A 21,615-nucleotide genomic window follows, 5' to 3' on the forward strand; every position below is an offset into this window, starting at 1 on the left:
TTACAAATGTGGCACCATTTAAAATGGAAATAATCAGGCTTTCCAGTGATATGAGAAGTATTGCCAAGAATCATTGTTACAACACAGAAATAATCTACCAAACACAAATTTCCTTACTTTTTGTGCGTAGTTTAGTTGAACAAAAAATGTGATCAAGGTTGTTTTTTTAAGTGTCCTTTATGCTCTTTGCTCAGTGTCATTTAAAGATATGTTTTCTGAAGGCCTGTGCAACTATTTTTGAAAAGCGAGAAAATCCCATTATGAACTACTTTGATTTTGAAATAGAATTTTTTTCAATGCTGGCTGCTTAAGATGGATCTCGATGATCATATTCTACTAATGGGCCCATTTTCTAGTCTGTAAATTCTAAACTGCATAAACATTTTTTTTAAATGAGTATCTGTGTCTGTACATCTGGCCATACTTGTTCTGCAACTACAGCCCCCCCAAAACATTATTTGTTAGTATTGGACAGTCCTGAACTCTCCCAGCAGGTGAGAGGATTAGAACCCACAACCTCCAGGTCACAGTGTGGGTATCCAGAGTTTACAGCAGTGTGGTTGGAAGGAATTAAAGCAAGAGAAAGTCAAAATCAAAGGCTTTTAAAGTCACATTTAGGACACATTTGGCTCAACAAACGTCCACAGCAGCCAAAAAAAAGGACCAGTCAAAATAAAGCGCTGCCAACAACTGTCAGCAGGCAAGTGAGGCACAAATGTAATCAGAAGAAGAGGGAGAGTCAGGAGAAGACTGAGGTCAAAGTGAAAAATGTATAGGAACCTTTTGCTATATTATTTCATCTTCTCTGCAGAGCTTCTATTTATTCAACGGCGGGTGAATTTGTTTTACTCCAAATGAAACTGAGGCAGAGCGAGCCGCAGATCAAATAGAATGTGAAAAGAGCGGGCGGGGCGGGGGGGGAAGCAAGCCCTCGCTTCCTATTTACATCAAACACCCGCACAGTGGGTGCCAATCAACCGCTGATATTTTACACAAATTCCAATAGTTTCAGGAGGAGAGAAGCACAAAGTCTCCTATCAGCCGAGCACCTGACCTCCTCTCGAGGCTTTCATGTGGAGCGCTGCTGAACGAGTCCCTGTGGCTGTGTACTGTGGCGCACAGGTTCCATCTAACATTTCCAGTCTCATCTTCAACACGGTTTTCTGAGAACAATGAGGAAAATCCTGCCAGCGGTAATATCATTATCATTTCTCTGATCCCACTCTGTGGTTTCACCAGTTGAAAGCATTTTCTTGAAACCAGCGATGATGTGCTGTTGAAGGCAGATTGCTCCAGTAAATTTGGACAGAATGAACGGAGTAGAATCTGTTCCGTTGACTCCCCCAGCCTCACCTCCTGTATCAGAGATGACACCTCGTCAAAAGCCCAAATCACCAGTATATCCACTTCAACATATGTCATAGGTAGTGCTGTCAGTTAAACGCGTTATTAACGGCGTTAACGCAAACCCATTTTAACGGCGTCAATTTTTTTTAGCGCCAGATTAATGTTCTTTTTGGCCTAGCAGACTTTGTAGGTTTTTTTTCACATGCTGTTGCAATAACTAGTAACGTTAGAAAAACTACACCACCACACCGGATCTAGCTAGACCAGAAACAAAACAACAGGCACGCTTGTTTGAGCTTGCGAGCCGGCCAAAGAGTAGTAGGCTAACGGTAGGTTTTGAGTGGATGGCGAGCGCGAGACGCCGAAATGGATGCCAATAAGATTCTGAATGGAAAGTTAACTTTTAAAAAGTTGCCAAATGGTTCCATTGACAAGACCAAAGTGATCTGTGTGTTTTGTCGTTGTGAACTGAGCTATCATCGCAGCACGTCCAGTCTGAAATACCACTTGATGGCCAAGCACACAGCTGATATGATTCTCCGCCCCCCTCCCTCGTCAAAGCCAGGCAACAAAAGCACAAAGCAAGCCGATCCACTTTTCCATGTTAAGAGCATTAAAATGAGAAAAAAATAATGGGACAAAAGAAATCAAGGGACATTTAGAATAGATAAAAATGTACGGTTAATTGCAAGTTTACTATGACATTAATGCAATTAATCGCGATTAAATATTTTAATCCTTTGACAGCACTAGTCATAAGACATATTGGACTTCTCAGAAGAGATACGTCTCTAAAGTCATTCCCACTCCCTATTGTACGTTCTGTCAGTCTGAACAAACTGGAACTTTCTTGCACATGGTCTGGGAATGTGAACTGGTGCATGAGTTCTGGAATAAAATATCAATAATATCTGATGTGACAGGATGTCGACTTCCTACTGACCCGATTGTTTTGTTCCTTAATGAAGACTCTAAAGCCCGAGACACACCAAGCCGATAATCGGCCGTTGGACAGTCTGGCGAGGTCGGTGACTCGAGTCTGTTCGGTGTGTCCCGTGCCGTCGTCCGTCTGAGAGGCTGTCGATGTTGATTTTGGCCGACCTGACATGTTCAGTCGGAGGCAGGGCAGTCGGGACTCACCCGGAAATGGCGAGCGGAATGAGCCTGACTAGAGTCTCTCAAAAGCTGACGAAAATCTTTTAAACTGACCATTGTTGAGGTGAAATGAAGACAGATTCAGCAACTGCACGGCCTATTTCTCACTTAAAATGTTTTCAGAAACACGTTTCAGTGAACTATTTTAGTACAATATGAGATCGTATTCTGAACGAGCCGCCATGACAGTCTGGCTTTGAATTTCCGGAGAAAACAAACCCATGTGACGCGTTTGTCCAATCAGCTGCCAATCAGAGGGGTTTTGTTCTTGTTCAATTTGTGTTTCTGTCATGTGCGCCATCTGACATTGCCTGTCACATATTGTGGAATTTGTTTTGTATGTCTGAAGGTGCTAATAAAAAGTTGATAGCAAAAACAGAGATGACACCTCGTCAACAAACGGAGAGAGATCAGCGTGCAGATCGTTTTCAGTCTGTCTCTCACGTAGATACGGCTGTTTAATTCACTACGAGAGGTGGGGTCAACGCATTCTCATGAACGGGTTCATGTGATATCTCATGAAAATGTATGCAGAAGTACCAGAAGTGAGCGTCATGCGGCGACAACAGTTAAGTTTAGGCACCAATAAGACTAGTTAAGTTAAAGAAAAAGATTGTGGTTTGGAATAAAACACTCCCGAGGAACAAACTCATTTCCTGGGTGAAAGTCTTTTGTTTTCCCCCGGGAAGCAAACTCAGCCTCCTCCCTACGTGGTCCACAGCGTTCTCATATAGCGGCAGTCAATGTGGTGCATACGGCAGAAAATATGCGCACTACCTACGAATTACAGTGCTTCACTTTTCATAGCTATATGTACAAATGGTTTAGGAGAACAGCCTGGCGGGGTTCAACCATGGAAGATAGAATTAAAGATGTATTATTTACTATTATTATTATTATTTACGTCTGTGATTTTCCTACCGTGACATGTCAAATAATAAGTGTAGGCTACAAGTTTATGTAGATATTTAAAGACTTTTTTTTTAAATTTTAAAAATAATTTTTGTGTCATGTTATAGATACGTTTCACCCTTAAATTATCCTGTTACATAAAGGATTTATATATATATATATATATATATATATATATATATATATATATATATATATATATATATATATATATATCTCTTTCTGGTATGCGTCAGGTATGGTGTCCCTTTAATTGCTTCTGTTCCACTGTTTTTCTCTACTGGTCCTACTGTAACTGTCCTAGACTTTTCAAGTTCAGAATAAGCAATTCACAATAAATTCAGGTCCAGAATGTATTGTGTTTATGAAAGGAAAAAAAATAGTTTTATAAATAAGCGCCAACAAAGACAGTCCAATTCAAAGCCCCCCCGCTGCTGGTGTGTTGCGTGTCACAGCTGTTCCCAGACGTCGCTAGAAGTCGGCCTGGTTGGCGAGGAGCAGCGGACTGTGAAGCCTCGGTGTCATCGCTTCAGATCAATGGCGAGGCAGCACCACGATGAGGTTACGTGACCCGCCGGAAGAGGGAAAAAAAAAAAAAAAAAAAAAAAGGTGACTTTGGCTGATCCGCCGGTGCTGGCCAGACAGTCGGCACCAGGTCGCCCAGCTGGAGGGGAACCGGTCTGACCTGAGCCAGGCGGCCCACAGCTTTAATCCTGATCACTGGTGGTGGAGGAGCTGCTGCTAATGCTTCCAGCTATCCCGGGGACTGCCTGGGCTGCCAGTTCTGAGGAAGTAGCTGCTGGCTGCTAAAAAGTTGTTAGAGGTAGCCAGATGACGTCATGTGTGGTTTGCTGCATCCCTCTGCTCCGTGCTGAGAGACAGCAAGTATCCACATCTATTGTTCCAGTGAGAGTCCCAATTCATTCATGTAGAAATACTCTATTACAAGTAAATGTACTGCATTACTTACTGAAGTGTGAGCAGCCAAATGTACTTAAAGTTTCAAAAGTAAAAGTACTCATTCTGCAGTTAAAATTGCCCCTGTGTGACTGATAGTATATTTTAAGTTCAGATTCAGTTTTAACTATTTTTTTATACAGTTCCCAACCTAGGGGACGGGCCCCACCAATCGGTCACAAGATCAATTTTAAGGGTCCATGAGAGGATTATTGGGGTAACAAAGAAGAAAATCTCCTACACAAATTTCTTTCAAGTTTTGTACCAGCTATGCATACAGTTACCAGGGAGTGGGAAGAGTGGAAATAGAAACAGCAATTGGAGTTTTACAGACGTTTGTTTAAATCAGAGTTGCTTTATTTAAGGCAGAAATGTTCTAATGGTGAACTTAATTGGTTTTATTGTGGAGCCTCAGTTTTTCTATCTGGGAGGAGGAAGCTAATGTTATGAAGACAAGTGTTGTGTCCGTACAGCTGCCGGCACACAGTTTATTCTCAACCATTCATGTCTGCTTATAATTAACGCTGTAAAAAATGTCCCAGTTATGCTATGATCTGAAGACGTGCCCCGCTGACTGTTTTAATTCCATCCACTGTATTGTACACCAGTCTTGTAAACTGACGTCCTGTCCAATTCCTTTTTGTTCCCGTTGTATTTCTCAAATTAAAAGCATTAGGTCTGTGGCTGCAGGCGGAGGAGGAAGTGTCCCGGTCGGCCCGCCTCTCCGTCCTCGCCGCTGTGTCAACCTATTTCATCATCAGAGGATTCACTTCATTTGCTTCAGGTGAGCTGACATTAGTCTCAGTGCAGGAGGTCAAATCGATACATCGCTATTAAAATGAGTTGACTTCCTAACAGCCGTTTGGTAGTTACACTGACACCTCTATCCTTAACACCAAACCACCGGCTGTATTTCTGCATCCAGTATGAGTTCTAGACACAAGAGAACTAAAACAGAAGATATTACAGTACATAGACTAATACAAAATACTTATTTAGACTTCATCTATTCCAGACTCCTGCGTAGACTTTCCATCTAATTTCTAATCTCTGTAGACTCCATAACACAGTCTTCTGATGTCTGTCAACCCAACCTGGCTGTACGGTATACAGTTATATACTCAGGACTCCATAGAAGTCAGTACTGATTTGTTGAAATAAAAGCTCCATGACAAAGCCTTACAACTGGGAAACTGCACTTACTAAAGCCCAATCTGAATTAAACGTAAATACTTTTTACACGTTTTAGGAGTTTGTTTCAAAATGAGTGGAAAAATTAGCAATTTTACAAATACTGCAATGTTTCAAAGTAAAATAAAATGACAATCATTTCCCCCAAATCCAGTTTAAAAAAGAGAAAATGTGTATAATGGAAACAAGTATGAGGCGTCACTGCACTATAAGCAAAAATGACTGCAAGAAAACAGTTGCAATGCATCTGACATCTGTTAGTGGAAGGAAGTGGGAAAACAAATGTTCTCCTGTTTTTAAGAAATATATTTGAGGACTCTATTACAGATAAATGGCTGAATGGAAAATATGAATGTATGCCTCACCCAAGAGGATGGGGAGTGACTGGGAGTGAAACCGGGCCTAATACTTGTTTTGCGGTAATTGTTCCAGTCCTGTTTGGATATTGATGCGGTGCTGATGGTTCTGAATAAAACACTCGCAGAGGCTGAGTGAGTTTCTGTGCCGGACTGTGCGCACTCCCCGGCAGTAGGAACTCCAACCAGCGCCCGGAGGAGGGCAGAAAACGAGCGTCGGGGTCGCGTGAATGGCTCTTACCTGTAATTGTCCCACTCCCTTCCCGCACCTTTAACGCCCTCTCAAAACCATCGGCGGGGCTGCTGCTACAATCCACTGGAGTGTCTGTGATGTGAAGACATTTGCGTCCTGGATTGGCGAAAAAATAAAAATAAAAAACGGGAGTGGTGCCTCTTTTTTTCCCCACCCGAATGAAATCAAACGGCTTTGTCAGAATCAGACACGATTATTGGTCTTCTAAACGTGGCAGCGTGAGCATCTTATCCGCCTCGCAGCCGAGATTCTCCTGCATCCAAGCCCTCCCCCTGTCTATTTATTCCGTTAGAGTCCAGAAACAAGCAGCAGTCTGTTCACACTCCGGCGGATAATAAGCTTTAACTGCGTCCTGTTTGTTGGTGGCTGGCAGTCCCCCCCCCAGTGGATCACAGCGCACACTCAAAATTATTCTATGAATTTCTCAAAGTGGGATCGATCCTGATCCATCACTTGAGTCTGCAGCCTCTGCTCCGCCGCGTCTCTCCCCAGTCTGACAGCTCGCCTCTGCGCGCACCAACTTTTATGGAGACTCCAGCGCACAGCGCAGCGCACCGCCGGTAACGCGTTAACAGTATTCTGATTACTATAGTATTCCAGAGGCTATATTACAGATTTAGATATGGCCTGTTAATTTGAACGACGCAATGAGTGATACAGAAAGAAGTATGCAATGCTTCTGGTATCACACCTCCAGATGAACCTCAATGTGATCATCAGTCATATTGTAGGCTAATTAAATATGGAAAAGTACAAACTAATTGTTGTTAGATAGTCTCACACTAAGGAACTACATGGTCATTATATTTCAAGGCTCATTTGGACATTTTGTAGAATAGAATAATGATTCACAAAACAGAATTATTTCATTTAGGAAGTGTCACGCAAAAAAATATGTGCTAGGGCGCAATTAGTGAATTATTACATTGAAATGGCAATAAATAAGTAATACGTCACATTTGATTAATAATTGAGCTCAACAGTGATTATTTCCTTCTGAGACATCAATTCCACCAAAAGCAAGACATTCAGAACAGACCAAAATATGATCATTTCTTTCATTTTTTCCAAAATTTCTAACAATATAATAAACTGCAGCCACATTTAATCCTTTACATGACCCTTTAAATGACAGGCATGTTTGATGAACTGTGGACAGCATCCACCGCTGCTCCCCCTCACATCACAAATGGTCCAGTATTGCCATCGTGTGGATATCTGGTGTACTTCACCAAACGTCACGGACATCCTTCAGAGAAACACTAGAGGGAAATAGGTGATTCATATTCAGGTAAATGTCTTATATCGTTTCAAGCATACTCCACACTAAGAGAATACAGTTTGATCGAAAATGTTTATTCCATGGTGAAAACATTCCTGTCACACGCGCGCACACAATTTTCTTTTTACAAACAGCACTAGTATAATGCATGTGAGGAGACAATAAAATCATCAAAGTGACGTAAGCACAAAGTGATTGGCTTTTGCAGTTCATTCAGAAATAAAAGAACACTCAGAAAGTCTTTTCAGCATCCGTCCATCAGGAAAAAATCACAAAAACTGACGCTGCTTTTTGACTTTAGGAGAATATCATCCTAAGGCAATCTTAAGAGAGATTTCATGTCTGTCTGTGTGGGACTGGTACGAGCCAAACGTCCACGCGCTCCAGATTCAACGACCATTGTTCAGGCTGCTTCTGAAAGGCATCGGCGGCTGTAGTAGTAAGTAGTTCATGGCCTCGTTTACCGAGAGTTCCTCAGCATTCCTCTTTGATGTAGATTTGTTCGTCTGTGTCGGACTCCAGGTGCTCCAGCCGGTCCGTCTGTCCGTTCATTATCTCATCGGGAGTTTTCATGAACCTGTTGAACGCCACGCAGACAAGTTTGGTCACTTATTAAAACTTCTGTTATAGAATAGATTCAAAAATGTTAAATATATCATGAATAACGTGACCAAAATAGCTCTTTAAGTTGATATACCTGAATAGAAGTCTTTGGCCCGGCTCCTTCCTGATAATGTTCAGTTTGTAGTAGTGTCTCAGTGCTCGCGACATCTTCTCGTACGTCATGTTGGTCCTGTTCTGGAAGAGGCAAAACGAAAAACGTGTCAGTAATAATAATAATGACAATAATGTGGTGTTACTGATCTGCCATTTAAAGCTGCACTGACTAATGGTGTTTGGTCACATGGGGGCAGAAGAACTCCACAACAAGCTGAAAACCCATCTGACATCAAATCCATCACCTCATAAAGGTGTTGAGGAAAACGTGTTAGCCAACAGTGGCCTTTTTAGGCATCCAGCAGACGGAGTCTGTGGTCCGTAAAACCAAAACATTGAGCTAAAAGAGAATTACAAGCTTGGGGGTCTCATCACTATGAGCAACACCTTTCATTTTATAGAGTAAATCATTCCATCTGTTAAGATGAAAAATACTGTTTAGTGCAGCTTTAAACTGTCCTAGAAATGGCTGATGGATCTGGGATGTCCCTGCTCACATAGCTAGGGCTGCAACTAACTATTCTTTTCATAGTCGATTATTCTGCCGATTAGTTTCTCGATTTTTATTTATTTTATTATTATTATTTTTATTTTTTTTGGGATTAGTTGTTCGGTCTATATAATGAAGCTGGAATCAGAAAAGAAATTTCATAAAAAAATGACTGAAACCGATTTAATCGATTTATCAAAAATAGTGAGTGATTAATTTCTACTTGACAACGGATGGATTCACTGAGCCAGCTGCAGTCTGATCATGAACAACAATGGCTGCGCACAGTGTGTGTGTTTACCTTGTGATTGCCCCAGAGCCTGGCCAGGCCGTTGGGGTCCATGATGCGGAAGATTTTGGTCTCGGTATCCTCCCAGCGGATGTAGTTCTCGTACCTGCTGTCTGACAGGAGCTGGTAGACGTAGTCCCACAGCAGCCTGCAGTCTGCAAGGACGCGACAGGGAAACACCGTGAGTTGCATGGGACTGATGGCATTTACTATTATTTGTTACCTTTGATGTTAAGAGAATATCAAGGGGACAGGATAAGTAACTAAGGTCTTGCTGTCACATTGGCCTCGTTCCGACCTGGTTTTAAAATCGGATCTGAGTGATCGGATCACAAGTGGATAGCTCTAGGTGCGTGTGTTCCCACCTGGCAGTAGAATGTGTCTCCTGAGCAGGAGAGAGAGACGTTTTTTGAAACGTCTGTGTTCAGCTCTTTGTCAACGTTTGTAGCTTCTTACGGTAATCTCTGTGGTTTGAAGTTGATATATCTGTTCTATTTAATTCCTCATGTTGGCTTCTAGGAGTCGTGATAAGTTACTGCTGATGAAGACCCAACGTTCTCCCGTTCTCACTGCTATTAGAATGTGGTCACATGTGGCTCCGACAATTTCATAAATATACACATCAATTATATACACAAAAAAAAAATCACGATTGAATAAACAAAACGGAGTTAACAAGCAGACAATGAGAAAGACGGCATCACATAAAAGAGCGTCTATAAAAGTGTGTTTTAAATCTCACCTGCTATCCGTCCGATGGGCATTTGTTGCTCTTCTGGAGGAGACACGGGCATGATGACGTGGTTCCTGTAGAGCGCCTCCTCTTGCTGCTGCTGCTGCTGCTGCTGCAGCAGATGCTGCTGTTGCTGGGACAGTGGTAGCTGATGGTGGTGGCCGTGGGCTTTCCTCTCACGCCCGTTCTCGAGCGTGGCTTGAGACGGGGGCCCACCGCGGCTGTGCCTGAAGTCCATGGCGGCACCCTCGCCGCTCCGGCTCGGGCTGAGGAGCAGGGGGTTCATGATGGTGCTGGGCATGAGCTGAATGACGCGAGGAGGGCCCGCCTCCTGGCCCCCGGGGCTGCCCGGGCACGGAGCTTCTCGGGGCGTGGCGCAGCGGCCGTTGGGTGCGGCGGGGGACACGGACAGAGGGTACATTTCTTCGGGCAGGTGGTGGTTGCTGTCGGGCAGCTGGGAGAAGGCCTGCAGGTGGTCTTCGTTGGCTGTGCGGGGGTGGTTCGGCCCCGGGGGGGATCGTCTGATCTGGTTCTGGTGGGGGGAGCGGGAGCGGTGCCGCAGCTCGATGGTTGGTGGATGCTGGGGGGCTGGCTCTGTACCACGCGGTGCCCGCCGTACCGTTTCTGGGGTTACAAAAAATACAGTATGTGATAAATATCTACAGCTAAGTTCCACACTTTCATATTAAGGGGAGACACTACAGGAGAATAGGGGGATATATTTGAACTAACCAAAACTTCCTTGATTGATTATTTACACTAAGATAATTTTTTAAAATATTTTTTCAATGTTATGTTTAAATATGCAAATGAGGCATTATCTTATTATTTAAATATGCGCAAATTTACATACATTTGCAAAACAGAAATCTGAACATTGGAAAAAGCCAGGTTCAAAATTCTTGTTTCGTTTTTTGACATATTAAGTTTTTATAGAAGAGATTTTGGATAACTCTCTATCACTTCATAAATTAGAAAATACTGTATTAAAAAATCCATTGTTTCTCACTCCGACTTTTCAAGCCTTTGGGTGTATATTGTTTTCTGTGTTTGCCATACAGGTGTGTCAACAGTAAAACCTACTGGCTATCAATAGAGTGAGAAAAGAGCAACAGTACAAGACTGTGACCAACTCTCGCCTCAAAAATACCACAGTACTGAATCAACACCTCTGTTGATTGTGACAAATTCAATAGTATTAGCTTAATAAAGGTGTTAGTGATTTCAGGACTGTTCAGTACTGGCTTGAATTCAAATGATAATCTAGGATGTCCACATTATTTTGTCCGCTCATTGAACATGTAGAGTTCTACCGAGCCTGTCTGCATCTGGCCAAAGTAGCAAAGAAGCCAAAAAAAAACTAGTAGAACATTTGAGTAACAAAACACAGCATGAAGTGGTGCACTGTAGCTTTTCATAGTTTTCACAGTCATTTAGCTTTTCTCCAACTTGTGCAGTAATTTGTCCCCATGCCCAGGTGGCGAAATTATGAATCCCACTATGGCCACGCCAAGACCCATTGGCGTGGTCGATTAGTTGGGGTTAGGCATTTCACCTCGAGTGGTTAAGGTTAGGATAGCCGATTGGTCAGGGGATAGGACCTGAACAAATGGGGTAACGTTACCTTGCGTAAGCATGGACGCCTGGCCATTAAATGCTATTGAAGGGCGGGTCTTGGCGTGGCCATAGTGGGATTCATAATATCGCGTCCAGGTGCTTATTGCGGTTATTTCCTGGTCTCTTGGTATTCTGGCTTCACACAGAAAAGACCACTAGGTGTCACTAATAGCCTGCTGTTAGGTTGAGTATGCTGATTACATTATTTTTGAAGGGTTTCAGTAAAAGTTCTCTGGTTTGTGTTGGAAGAGGTTTGAATGTTTGTCTGACTCCTTCATTCACAAGCAATGGAAACAGCACCTACAAAGTGGAATTTAAAACAAGGAAGACAGTGGTGACAAATACAAGCAAATCTCCCATAAGCCACCAGAGCGGTTTGGTGGTGTTCTGTGTTCTTGTTTAAATAAAGCAGCATTTCCTTGTGGAGCAGGTTTCACTGCAAACATGGGAAGTTACTACTCCAACCCATCTGAATGTTGCGGTGTCACATTCACTCAGACCCAAGCCAGAAAACATTCTCAGGTATTATTATCATTACTTCCTTGAAAACGTCTGTGCTTCTAAAAAAGAGACTGACTGACTAACCCCAACTTTCTATACCTAGTTCAGAAATGGCCAATTTTACCATACCGCAAATGTCATTAGCCTAAACACTCAGCGGCATTAGCTTCCCTCAGGAAAAAGTGATACCACTTTAACAGTATGTGCTATTATAATAAAGTACAGTGCTGCTCATGAGTATTGGAACACCTGCTACAGTTGACTAAAAAGAGGAATAAAAAAATTATCTTTTGGAATTTGATCTTAATGCCATAATTGAAAGAAATTAGGAATAATTGTGAATGAATAATGTATCGTAAATAAATAAATGTTCTTCATTGGTATTCTTCCTAATTTTTTTCAATTAATGCATTAAGATCAATTTCCAAAAGATGATTTTTTTTTTTTTTTTTTTTCTTTTTAGTCAACTGCAGCAGGGGTTCCAATACTCATGAGCAGCACTGTAAGCCTGCTTTACTACAGATATCTACTTAGCTAAGTAGCTTAACATACTTAGTTTACTATACTTAATTTGCACCACATTTTTTAGGTATAAAATGTTACATAAATCAGGCTGTGAATGATATCTGAACAAACCCCTCCGTAAAAACCTTCAGACTACAGACAGGATTGAAAGTGGGGCGGTTGGTGTATGTACGTGCTACTGAAGTGGCGATTTCTGGCACAGTACGAGAACAAAACTTTTTTAAGATATGGATTGTAAAATTCAGTACCACAGAAACAGTATGTGCTATTATAATGAAGTTAACCTACTTTATATATCTATTAAGCTAAGTGGCTAAATAGTATATATTTTATAATTGGTGTTAATATTAAATTGATTGTAGAGGCCTTTTGAAGTTGTATCTAACTCTAGAGCTGTAAATATATGTAATGTATGCATTAAAGAAGAAGGGAAAAAAACCTTCAAGCTTCAGGTGCTGCACAGCACTTTCAGGCAGCGAGTGGAAGGAGTTCCCAGGGAAGTAGGCAGATGGGTAAAACACGTGGGGCTTCCTCTGCTTCAGGATGTGCTGCAGCAGCTCGTACAGGACGTCCCCTGCAGACATGAAAAAGCTCAGAGGTTAGCCATACGTAGCATCGTAACGCCTGCATAAAATCGAAAATTAGCATTGGCGTCATCCACAGAATCGGGTTCCCCTTCTTCTTCCCTTTGCTTTCCAGGCAGCAGACAGCTTGAGCAATAATGGAAGAGTCTCTGGGGGGTCAGACATGACCGTTTCAGGACAGAGAGTCATGGCAACTCAAGACTTAAGAATATGTCTTTCTACATCGGGCATAGTGGCCAACGTGAACTAGATGTTGACACAAGTAAATGGGCCGTAGCTCTATATGACCCTTGGTATTCTCCTTTTGAGTCCTTATACAGTAGTGTTGACACCAGCCACAAAGCCTGAGCAGGAAGTTCACTGAATGATTAACAGCTGTTTGTTATGCCTCGACACCGACGGCAGCGTCTCCTCTCCAAAACAATTACATGGTTAACATGGTTGTGATTTTAACAGACTGCATTCACACATTTTTTTAAGGCTCACCATAACAAGGAAATGATTCTCATAAAGGAAGTAATGGTGAACACTTGCACACAAACAAACACAGACACACACACCCCCCCCTTTTCAGTTCTCACTTTCTTGGCCTATGGCGTTGAGTTGGAGTGTGCGGGAAATTCCCGTTTCCTGGTGCTTTAAAGTATGCTTTGATTCTGGATTTTAAATGCTAGTTCTCTTCACATTTTGTCTAAGCTCTGCACACAAAAGAATGTTTTTTTTTTTCTTTTTTTCATCATGATGAATGACAAATACTATGAGGACATCTTACAGTTGGTCATGGCTGACATATGAAAAACCCTTTTTGGCTTTACGTTTCTCCCATTAAACATTTTAAAGTCTAAACGTGTAGCTGTAACGTAGCTCTACAAAACTGTGTGGCTTATTGTGGGTTCGTGAGGTTAAGACATTCCAGGAAAACAAAGTATTATTCTTAGAGCTTCTACAAAAGGAAAATATGGCACACAGCAGAGACTGATAGGAACTGCACAATTACAATCCCCAAAAGGAGGAAACGGACCCATCACAAGCCAAAATATTTGCTCTGTTCCCTAAAATGACTTTTCACTGATGTCACTGACAGCTGGGCCAAAACAACTACCAATATTAAAATGTAATCAATCACTGTCAGCTTTATCTCTCCATACCCTATGTTTTATGTTAAGATAAACAAAAAATGTGATCAAAGAGCTACAGTTGCTGATGCATGAAACCATTTTACAGCAAAATCATCTGTGTCACAGTGAGGGCAACTAAAGATAACTAATAAATCCTGTGATGATGAATCACATTTTTCAAAAACAAATTCCCAGAACTCAATTTCTTAACAGGATGTGAAAAATTCTGCAGAGTTGAAATAGAAGCACAAGCTTGACAACAGCTGTCAGCTGGGCCACATCTCTCTAAAACTCCAGATTATTCCTCATAACCTCTGAAGGGGCACATTGGGCTCTCTGATTGGAGGAAATATAGACTGAACTGAACAGAGCAACCTTACTTCCTGTTAAATTATACGGAGGATTCAGAATGACTAATTCGAAGAATCAATGTTTGAAGCAAATACATACTGAAATAAATTAATTGTAAAATAATATAAAAAAAACTAAAAGCTGGATTTAAATACATAGATTTAAAAATGCTTAATCAAATAATTTTTTTTTGGTTTCACAAAATAAATGTATGAATGTCTAATTTATTGCTACATTTTTACAAATCTAACATGATTTCATGCATTTCTCCATATAAAGATCTCGCAGCTAGCTAACATCAGCAGCAGCTTAAAGCTCAGTTTTATACACCACTATTAATGTAAACCTAATAAGAGCGGAGTCTGCCCTGTGATCAGTCATAATTTGCGCTAAAGTTAGTTAACTAAATGTAAAAGAATATATTTATTGATTTTGTGATTAATTAGCTACATTGATGTATGTATTCATTTAATTATTTATGCTTTTGGTTCAGCTTTCATCTGTTTATTAATTTCTTCATCAATTCCTGTTTTCCCTGTATTTATTTCCGCATTGATTATGCATTCATTTGTAGTCCTCCATACAATTCCCACACTTTTCTAATCTGGATTTACAATGACCTGAAATGACATGTCATTTCCTCCAGGCTTCGGGTGTTCATCCTATGTCTTATCTTAATATTTCACAACGCTGATCACTCCTTTCATCCCACTCTGATGACTATCATCCTATCAGCCCTGACTAACAGTGCTGTAACATTTCCAGGGAACACGATTAGACATTGAATCCTGTTTAATTTCAAAACAACAAATCCAAAACTCTGCAAAGGAAAACGGTTGACTTTTTTTTGTTTGCATTACTTTCATGCGCCGTTAGCGTTGCCGGGGCGACAGTTGAGGTTGTTTTATACTTCCTGATCAACCGTCCCCTACTTCCTCCCCCAGCAGCCTCGCTGTAACAGCTGCCTCCCTTCACTGCCGCCTTCCCTCCTCTGCACTTTATTGATTTTTAAAGGGTGTAGCTTTGCTGTAAAAACAGATTTTTTTTTAAAGGCACATTGGTACAGGTTTTTGTGTACAAATAAAACTATAATATTGGTCTAACCCATAAAGAGCAACAGCTGATCATGGGTCGCAGTGTTCTTCTATAAAAGACAAAATGTCACCATGGATGTTCCTTCAGTGTTTCATTCATCTGTGAGGATCCCAAAATATCCATTTCCAATTTTATTTAGTCCTATCAGTCATTTAGTAGTAGCAGGTGTCACTTTTTTACTGACTTTTTTTTCTTCCCCTTTTTAGAAAAGGAGCTTCTGTATAATTGCACCAATTTAACATGATTTCTCTGCAACTAGTCAGTGTTTCCATGATCTGAAACGGCTCTTTCTTCCTAGTTGGTATATCCTGTTTTCCAGTCAGACTAGAAGAACCATCTAATGCAATCAATGAAAGTGACTCATTTGTAAAACTTGTGACTGATGTCTCCACTTTTCCCTGTCTAGAATACACCTCTAATATCCCCAAGAAATTCATGAAGAGGTGAAAAGAAGACGAGTACCGGAGTGGGGGGACCGGTAGCGGAAGTCCTCCTTGGTGAGCAGCAGCAGGGCTTTGCCGTTCATTTGGAAAGAGCCGCTGGTGATCGGCCGCAGGGCGAACTCCTTCTCGGCCCATCGCAGCCACTGGGCCACGTCCTCCCTGCTCCAAAAGACTGGCTGCAGACCTGGGGGGAGAAGGGGGAGGAGACGGGGTTGAGACCAGAGTTTTTGTAAAAAAGCAACAAAGTGGAGGTGACGGGGAAGGGAAGGAAGAGAAGTATGATGAGCTCAGTGGAGAAGAGGCAGAAGGACGGGGGGGGAGGAAGGAAAAAAGGAAGGCAGGAAGGAGGGTGGGGGTGGCGATTAGGAGGAGGGAAAGGGGCGGGGAGAGGAAGGAAGGAGGCAGAGGCAGTAAAAAGGATATTGAGGAAGTGGAGATAAAAGCCAAAAGGAGGGAGTGATTACGGGAACGGCAGCAGAGATAAAGGGAAAAAAAAAAAGATGGAGGAGACATTCAGAAAGGGAGAGGAGGTTAGAATAAAAGATTAGAAGATGATAGGTTAAGGGGAAGAATACAGAATGACTCACAAGGATAAAAAAGGAGGTGGCAGGGATATGAAAAAGACTGTTATTTTATGTTATCGGTTATGATCTGTGCTGCTCTTCTCTGAACTCCAGACGGACAGACAGTTTATTAGTTTGTGTATAAACGGACAAGGACACATGGAGGGAAAGAGAGCAGAGAAAACCGCAATGGCAGTATCTTTTTTTTCCTTCCCTCGCACTCTGAAATGTTTCTTTCTCTGCCGTGGGAACAGCAGTGTAAAACATCTGCGCTGGTGACCAACAACAAGCAAGCAGAGGCATCAGGGAGAGACTGAAAATGGAGAAAATCGGAACAGAATCTCAATTTCATCTGAGTGTCGTGAATTTTAGTTGTAAAAACATTTCTCAGATCTGCTGTGAATGCAGAAAATAACCTTATTAGTTGCGTTAAGGTGCAGCACTTTTTTCTTCTGCGGGGAAGTTGGCTAGCAGAATGGCAACCTGGTCAAAATCGAATTAAATACGTAAATGGCGGTTACGTTTTATTTCATTTGTGTACGATACTGCAGGGTTAACTAACTAGCTTACCTAGAGAGCAACACAATTGTATTGTTAATTTGCCACCAGCAGCAACCACCATGGCTTAATGCTAACATGCTAACAGCTGCTAAAAAGATACTGGTCTCAAGAATGTTTTTTCCCAGAAACAAATGGAAATGTTGCAGTCTGCATTTGATTATGACTTTATCCTAAAATAACATTCTATTCAATTCAAGAGTCTTTGTTTTTTGGTGCCTGCAAACGCTGGTGCACAAGCGAGCTAGCTAAATGGCAAAAAATTCAGAATATAAACACAAGTAACGATTACATTATGTGTTATTAATCAATGACTTTTCAAGACTTATCAAGGAAGCTATGGTAGGGCTAACTTCACCCAAGCTGCAACCAAAACAGGTCAAGCTAATGGAGAAGTGCATAAAATGCAGTTTCTCTATAGTCCACGAAATGCATATGAAATGTTCTCGAACTCTGATATTCTTGATATTGTCTGACATCACAACATATATATTCAGTATAACACAAAAAAAATGTTGACCCTTATTTATCCCGGTTAACACAAATACTGCCACCTCATTGTATAACTTTGCACTCGGCGTAACCCAACGATATACAGTATGACTCAGACTCACCTCCTTCTCTCTTACGCACACACACACACACACAGACATGCAACACTGTGTGTATATAGCTCTGATCAGGACATCCATGACACCCACATAGAGCATAACTACTCATTTCTTACATCTCACTTATCGCCCGGCACCAAACACTTCCTCTGGGAGTCGGACAGCTGTTATCTTTGGCCGCCAGTGTCACACAAGTAATATGAACCTTGTGCTCACTTTCAGGTCTTGTCCCCCCTCAGCTCCCCCCACCTGTCAAACAGAGGAAGTTTTCCCAGAGAGCAATCAATATAAAATGAAACCCTGTCTTGATTGTCAGATTCCCATTTCGCCCCTCCCCTTCTCTTCCTCCATGTTCAGATAGTGGCACAGGCGCTGCCGATAAGCCCAGAAAGGCTGCGGTTATCTGAAGCACAGCTAACAGCCTGTCAAGCTCTGACCCTTAGCATGTCAGCAGGCATCCTAAGAAAGTGTCAGGGAATGGGATCCAGGTGTTTCACAAGCACAGGAGCTAGTGCTGTGCAAATAAGGAACTATATTTCTTCATTTTGCTTGGCTTCTTGGCCATAGTAATAATCATAGCTAGGTTACATTATCTCTAGACCTATCTTATCGTATCTTTAATATACTGTATGTAAAAATTCTTTTTCATTCATATTTTTAAACATGATTAAAGCAGTAATAGGTACCTTTTAAACATCAGTAGTAAGAGAAGGCATTGAAATATTCCCAGAAAACCAGTGATTTGTAATTTGAACTGCTAAAATTAGTTTGTTCCCTTTTGTAACGTCTACAAATGACTTTTATAACGAGAATAGATCGAGGATGCACTGGAAAAGTGACTACATCACTGACTTTATATCAATATTGAATTGAGCGGCCAGCTGTACGTCGGTCTCTGGCGGCTGACTTGTGAGAGCAGCGAGGCCGTGGCGGGCAGCAGTGCGGCCCGGGTCGCGAGGTCACGGCTGTGGTATGCTCTCTTCAGAGCCGGAGAGAGGTGCTGCTCTGCCAAAACCCCTGCGAGATCCGGTCTGCCGGCCTCAGCCATCTGCACAGAGCCCAAAGGAGGAAGCAACAAGGGGAGCAGAAGGGAGGAGGAGGAGGAGGAGGAAGAAGGGGCCCAAACAAACGTGTCCCACAACGCACTTTGGCAGGAAGCAATCCAGCGTGGGCTCTGTTTCAACACAGGAAACTTCCTGCGGTAAGGTTAGAGAGCGACGCCGGGAGGTTTATTAACAGACAGCAGGACAAGAAAAGGAAGAGTGGAAACAGAAAGGAAAGACTGATGAGAGCAGCAGTGTGAGGATGGGAAAAAATGAAGGCAGAGGAGTTGAGAACTGCAGGAGGACTAAACAAAGGCGCAAAAGGAGGAAGGAAATTCAAACAGGAAGGGAAACGGATCCTTAGCCAGTGGGACATCATGCTCAGCCCAGAATTGTAGCTCATACCTATTCTGGGATGTAACCAATATATGAAGCAAAGCCTGCAAGCTAGTTCAGACAGTCAACCCAAGTCAACGCGCACATGGCATACTCTTATATCAACGCATATCCAACGCACCCTTTGAATATGGTGACGTGCTTAAGCCGTCTGTGCTCTGCTCACTTATCTAGCGTCGTGCCTGCTGCCACGCTGTTCCCCTGAAAGATATGCGGTCACTTTCTGCCGCTACTGCCGCAGCTGTTCATACAGCATTTTAAAACACTCCACACCAGCATCCACCTGTAGGTTCTGAGTCTACTTCCCCCTCCGTCGTCACTCCCCACTCCTTGCTGTGCCGAGCTTGGGGGCTTCCTTGTGGGGAGTGACGAGAGCCTACAGCTTTGCCTCTTCTTCGTAGTCCGCTTACATCACTCACGAGTCAATACAACGTATGAGTGCGGTGTTTGCAATATAGCAGATAGCAGGACTCAAAAGTGTGGCTACATTTCACAAAATAGTTGCAATACAGAGAAATGTGACAAAATGGATTTCATTCAGGGGAGGAAGTGAATGCTTAAGTATTTACTGCAGTCTGGTATAAAAATGGTACTGCCTCGGGAATCAGATTGAATCTTTTCCAATAATATTTAACCCTGTACCCATATATCATACTAAGATAAATTGACAGTGGCAACAAACAACAAATAGTCACTGATTTTTCTCTCTCCATTGATGCGTGTCTTTGTCCTCCATGCTAACACAGCAGGCTAGCTGTAAAAGTCACATTCAAGTTGCGACTTTTAGGATCTTATTTTGTATCGCACATTCTCGCGACCGAGAAAGGAACTAATTCTAAAAAAGATGAACTTTCTGTTGCAGTGCAAGCCAGTGAGACACAAACATCATTTGCTTACTTAGAGGTGGAAAGCAAAATGGATGGCATGGACGGGGAGTAAGAGGAGAACAGAGAGCACCTTGGACCCTGAGAATCTGTTACAGATTTGTTGCAGGTTACAGGAAGAAAATAAATTTCTGTCTTCCTTGTCATCAGCCTCTGCCTTTGTTGAATGCATCTCAGATTTACAGTGTTCACAAGCGCAAATATGTGTGTGTTTTTCTGAGTGTGTGTTTACATATAACACCCTCAAGCATGACAGCAGCAGGATCCCAAGCCCTTGACTAAACCGTGGGCTCCTAATCCTCTCTGATGACACATCATTTTCACTCTGTGGTTTCTAAGGCCCCCGCTCATGCACACCAACTCACATACACACACCGAGCGCACAAGTTGCAAGGCAACGCATAAGCGCCTGGGATGAATGAAGGGAAGAGGAGGATGAGATCACTGGTATCTTGTTTCGTTGTTGCGGTACAGAAGCCCTCCACTTCCCCTCGCAGCCAGTCGAGTTAATGAGGTCCGTCCTGCTGCTGTGGAGCTTAGAGGTCCCGTCTAGACTCTGTTTAGCTCTGCACATCTATCTAAAACTCACACTGCTGCCTGTTTCTCTCACCCAACTAAAACTGCAACGACTACCTCTTGATACTCTGACTGACAAAAATTGTATGTGCAACCCCCACCATGTCCAATTTTAAAAGGTCCATATTTTTTTTAAAACATTGTGCCAACTGCTGTGTCCAAGCTCAGCAAAAATGAACAGACATGGTTAATTTCTTTGGGTCCGTTTTGGGAACTGATCATTTTGTAACTGATCTATCTGATTGATTTTGGGTTAGGGTATGCTGCTTTGTTAGCAAGCTAACTCTAGTATAACTCAAGTCTTCTAAATAAGCACAGTACCTAATGTGTCAAGGAAAAATGTTAAATTAAAGTATAGATAGCTAGTAGTAGGTGCATTTAAAGGGATCTTTTTGTATATTTGAACCCAGCTCTGTGTCATCTTTCTGTGGGCGTGTGTTAAGATGAATGGTGCTTGGCTTCCCTCTATGGTGCACATGCACAGAGAAGCAGAGCAGCGTCATCCGACGGCTCTCGGCAGTCCTCCGCTGCTCTGCTCCTCGGGGAGCTCCATGCACTAGCGCCACAGATGGAAGCCATTCACGGTTCATCTAAACACACTGCTCGCATTGCCATGACACAGAGCAAGGATCCGAACATAAAGCGTTGTCCGTATTATGTTAATATTGCCGTAACCCAGTTCGAGCCCCTGGTTTTTGGCCATTGTAATAGAAACTTTATAGAAAAAAAGAAACCGTAGACATTTTGATATTGTCCAGCGCTAATCTACAACAAAACAGGCTGTTTTTAAACTAGTTTCTAACATGTGACAAGTCTACACGTGAGCACCAAGATCTGTTCCAGGAAAATCTCAATTAGAATATAAATCATGAGGATCTAAGAAAATAACAAAATGTATTGAAACGAATCCATTTTAATTGAAGTTATATTTGCTATTGTTACTTTGTAGCATAACAATTAAGGTTAACCCAAGATCATGTATAGTCATTTCCAATCATTTCGTAATAGCTGTTGTGTTCAGATTTTCTAGTGCGTCACACACTTCTGAGCATTTCCTTTCTCATTATT

At 42.1% G+C, this 21,615-nt stretch overlaps 2 protein-coding genes and 1 long non-coding RNA gene across 10 annotated transcripts in view; 1 reads left to right on the top strand and 2 right to left on the bottom strand.

Moving 5' to 3' along the window:
* Nucleotides 1–6,548, bottom strand: part of LOC114549896 (protein FAM19A2) — a 70,492-nt gene extending 63,944 nt beyond the window's left edge. For both annotated transcript variants that reach the window (XM_028570210.1, XM_028570209.1), the window contains exon 1: nt 6,160–6,548. The gene's annotated coding sequence lies outside the window, so the exon portion shown is untranslated. The remainder of the gene's footprint in view (nt 1–6,159) is intronic.
* LOC114549897 (uncharacterized) overlaps nt 1–20,227 on the top strand; it is a 116,330-nt gene extending 96,103 nt beyond the window's left edge. The window contains exons 3-7 of one of the 5 annotated variants that reach the window (XR_003691609.1): nt 5,042–5,155; nt 7,307–7,462; nt 7,755–7,892; nt 15,880–15,970; nt 19,950–20,227. This is a non-coding gene — a long non-coding RNA (uncharacterized LOC114549897). Of the gene's footprint in view, nt 1–5,041; nt 5,156–7,306; nt 7,463–7,754; nt 7,893–15,879; nt 16,215–19,949 lie in introns of those variants that run through there. The other 4 variants (XR_003691608.1, XR_003691610.1, XR_003691611.1 and 1 more) reach the window with 4 other exon arrangements.
* etv6 (ETS variant transcription factor 6) overlaps nt 7,507–21,615 on the bottom strand; it is a 28,487-nt gene continuing 14,378 nt past the window's right edge. For 2 of the 3 annotated variants that reach the window (XM_028570207.1, XM_028570206.1), the window contains exons 3-8: nt 15,936–16,100; nt 12,765–12,899; nt 9,692–10,306; nt 8,962–9,104; nt 8,151–8,251; nt 7,507–8,030 (exon numbers count right to left, since the gene is read on the bottom strand). In XM_028570207.1, the coding sequence (XP_028426008.1) occupies nt 7,928–8,030; nt 8,151–8,251; nt 8,962–9,104; nt 9,692–10,306; nt 12,765–12,899; nt 15,936–16,100 (1,262 nt within the window). In that variant the 3' untranslated portion in view covers nt 7,507–7,927. Of the gene's footprint in view, nt 8,031–8,150; nt 8,252–8,961; nt 9,105–9,691; nt 10,307–12,764; nt 12,900–15,935; nt 16,101–17,764; nt 17,898–21,615 lie in introns of all 3 variants that reach the window. The other variant, XM_028570208.1, reaches the window with a different exon arrangement.

Source organism: Perca flavescens, chromosome 23 (assembly GCF_004354835.1).
Source record: "Perca flavescens isolate YP-PL-M2 chromosome 23, PFLA_1.0, whole genome shotgun sequence".
Taxonomy (NCBI): Eukaryota; Metazoa; Chordata; class Actinopteri; order Perciformes; family Percidae; genus Perca; species Perca flavescens.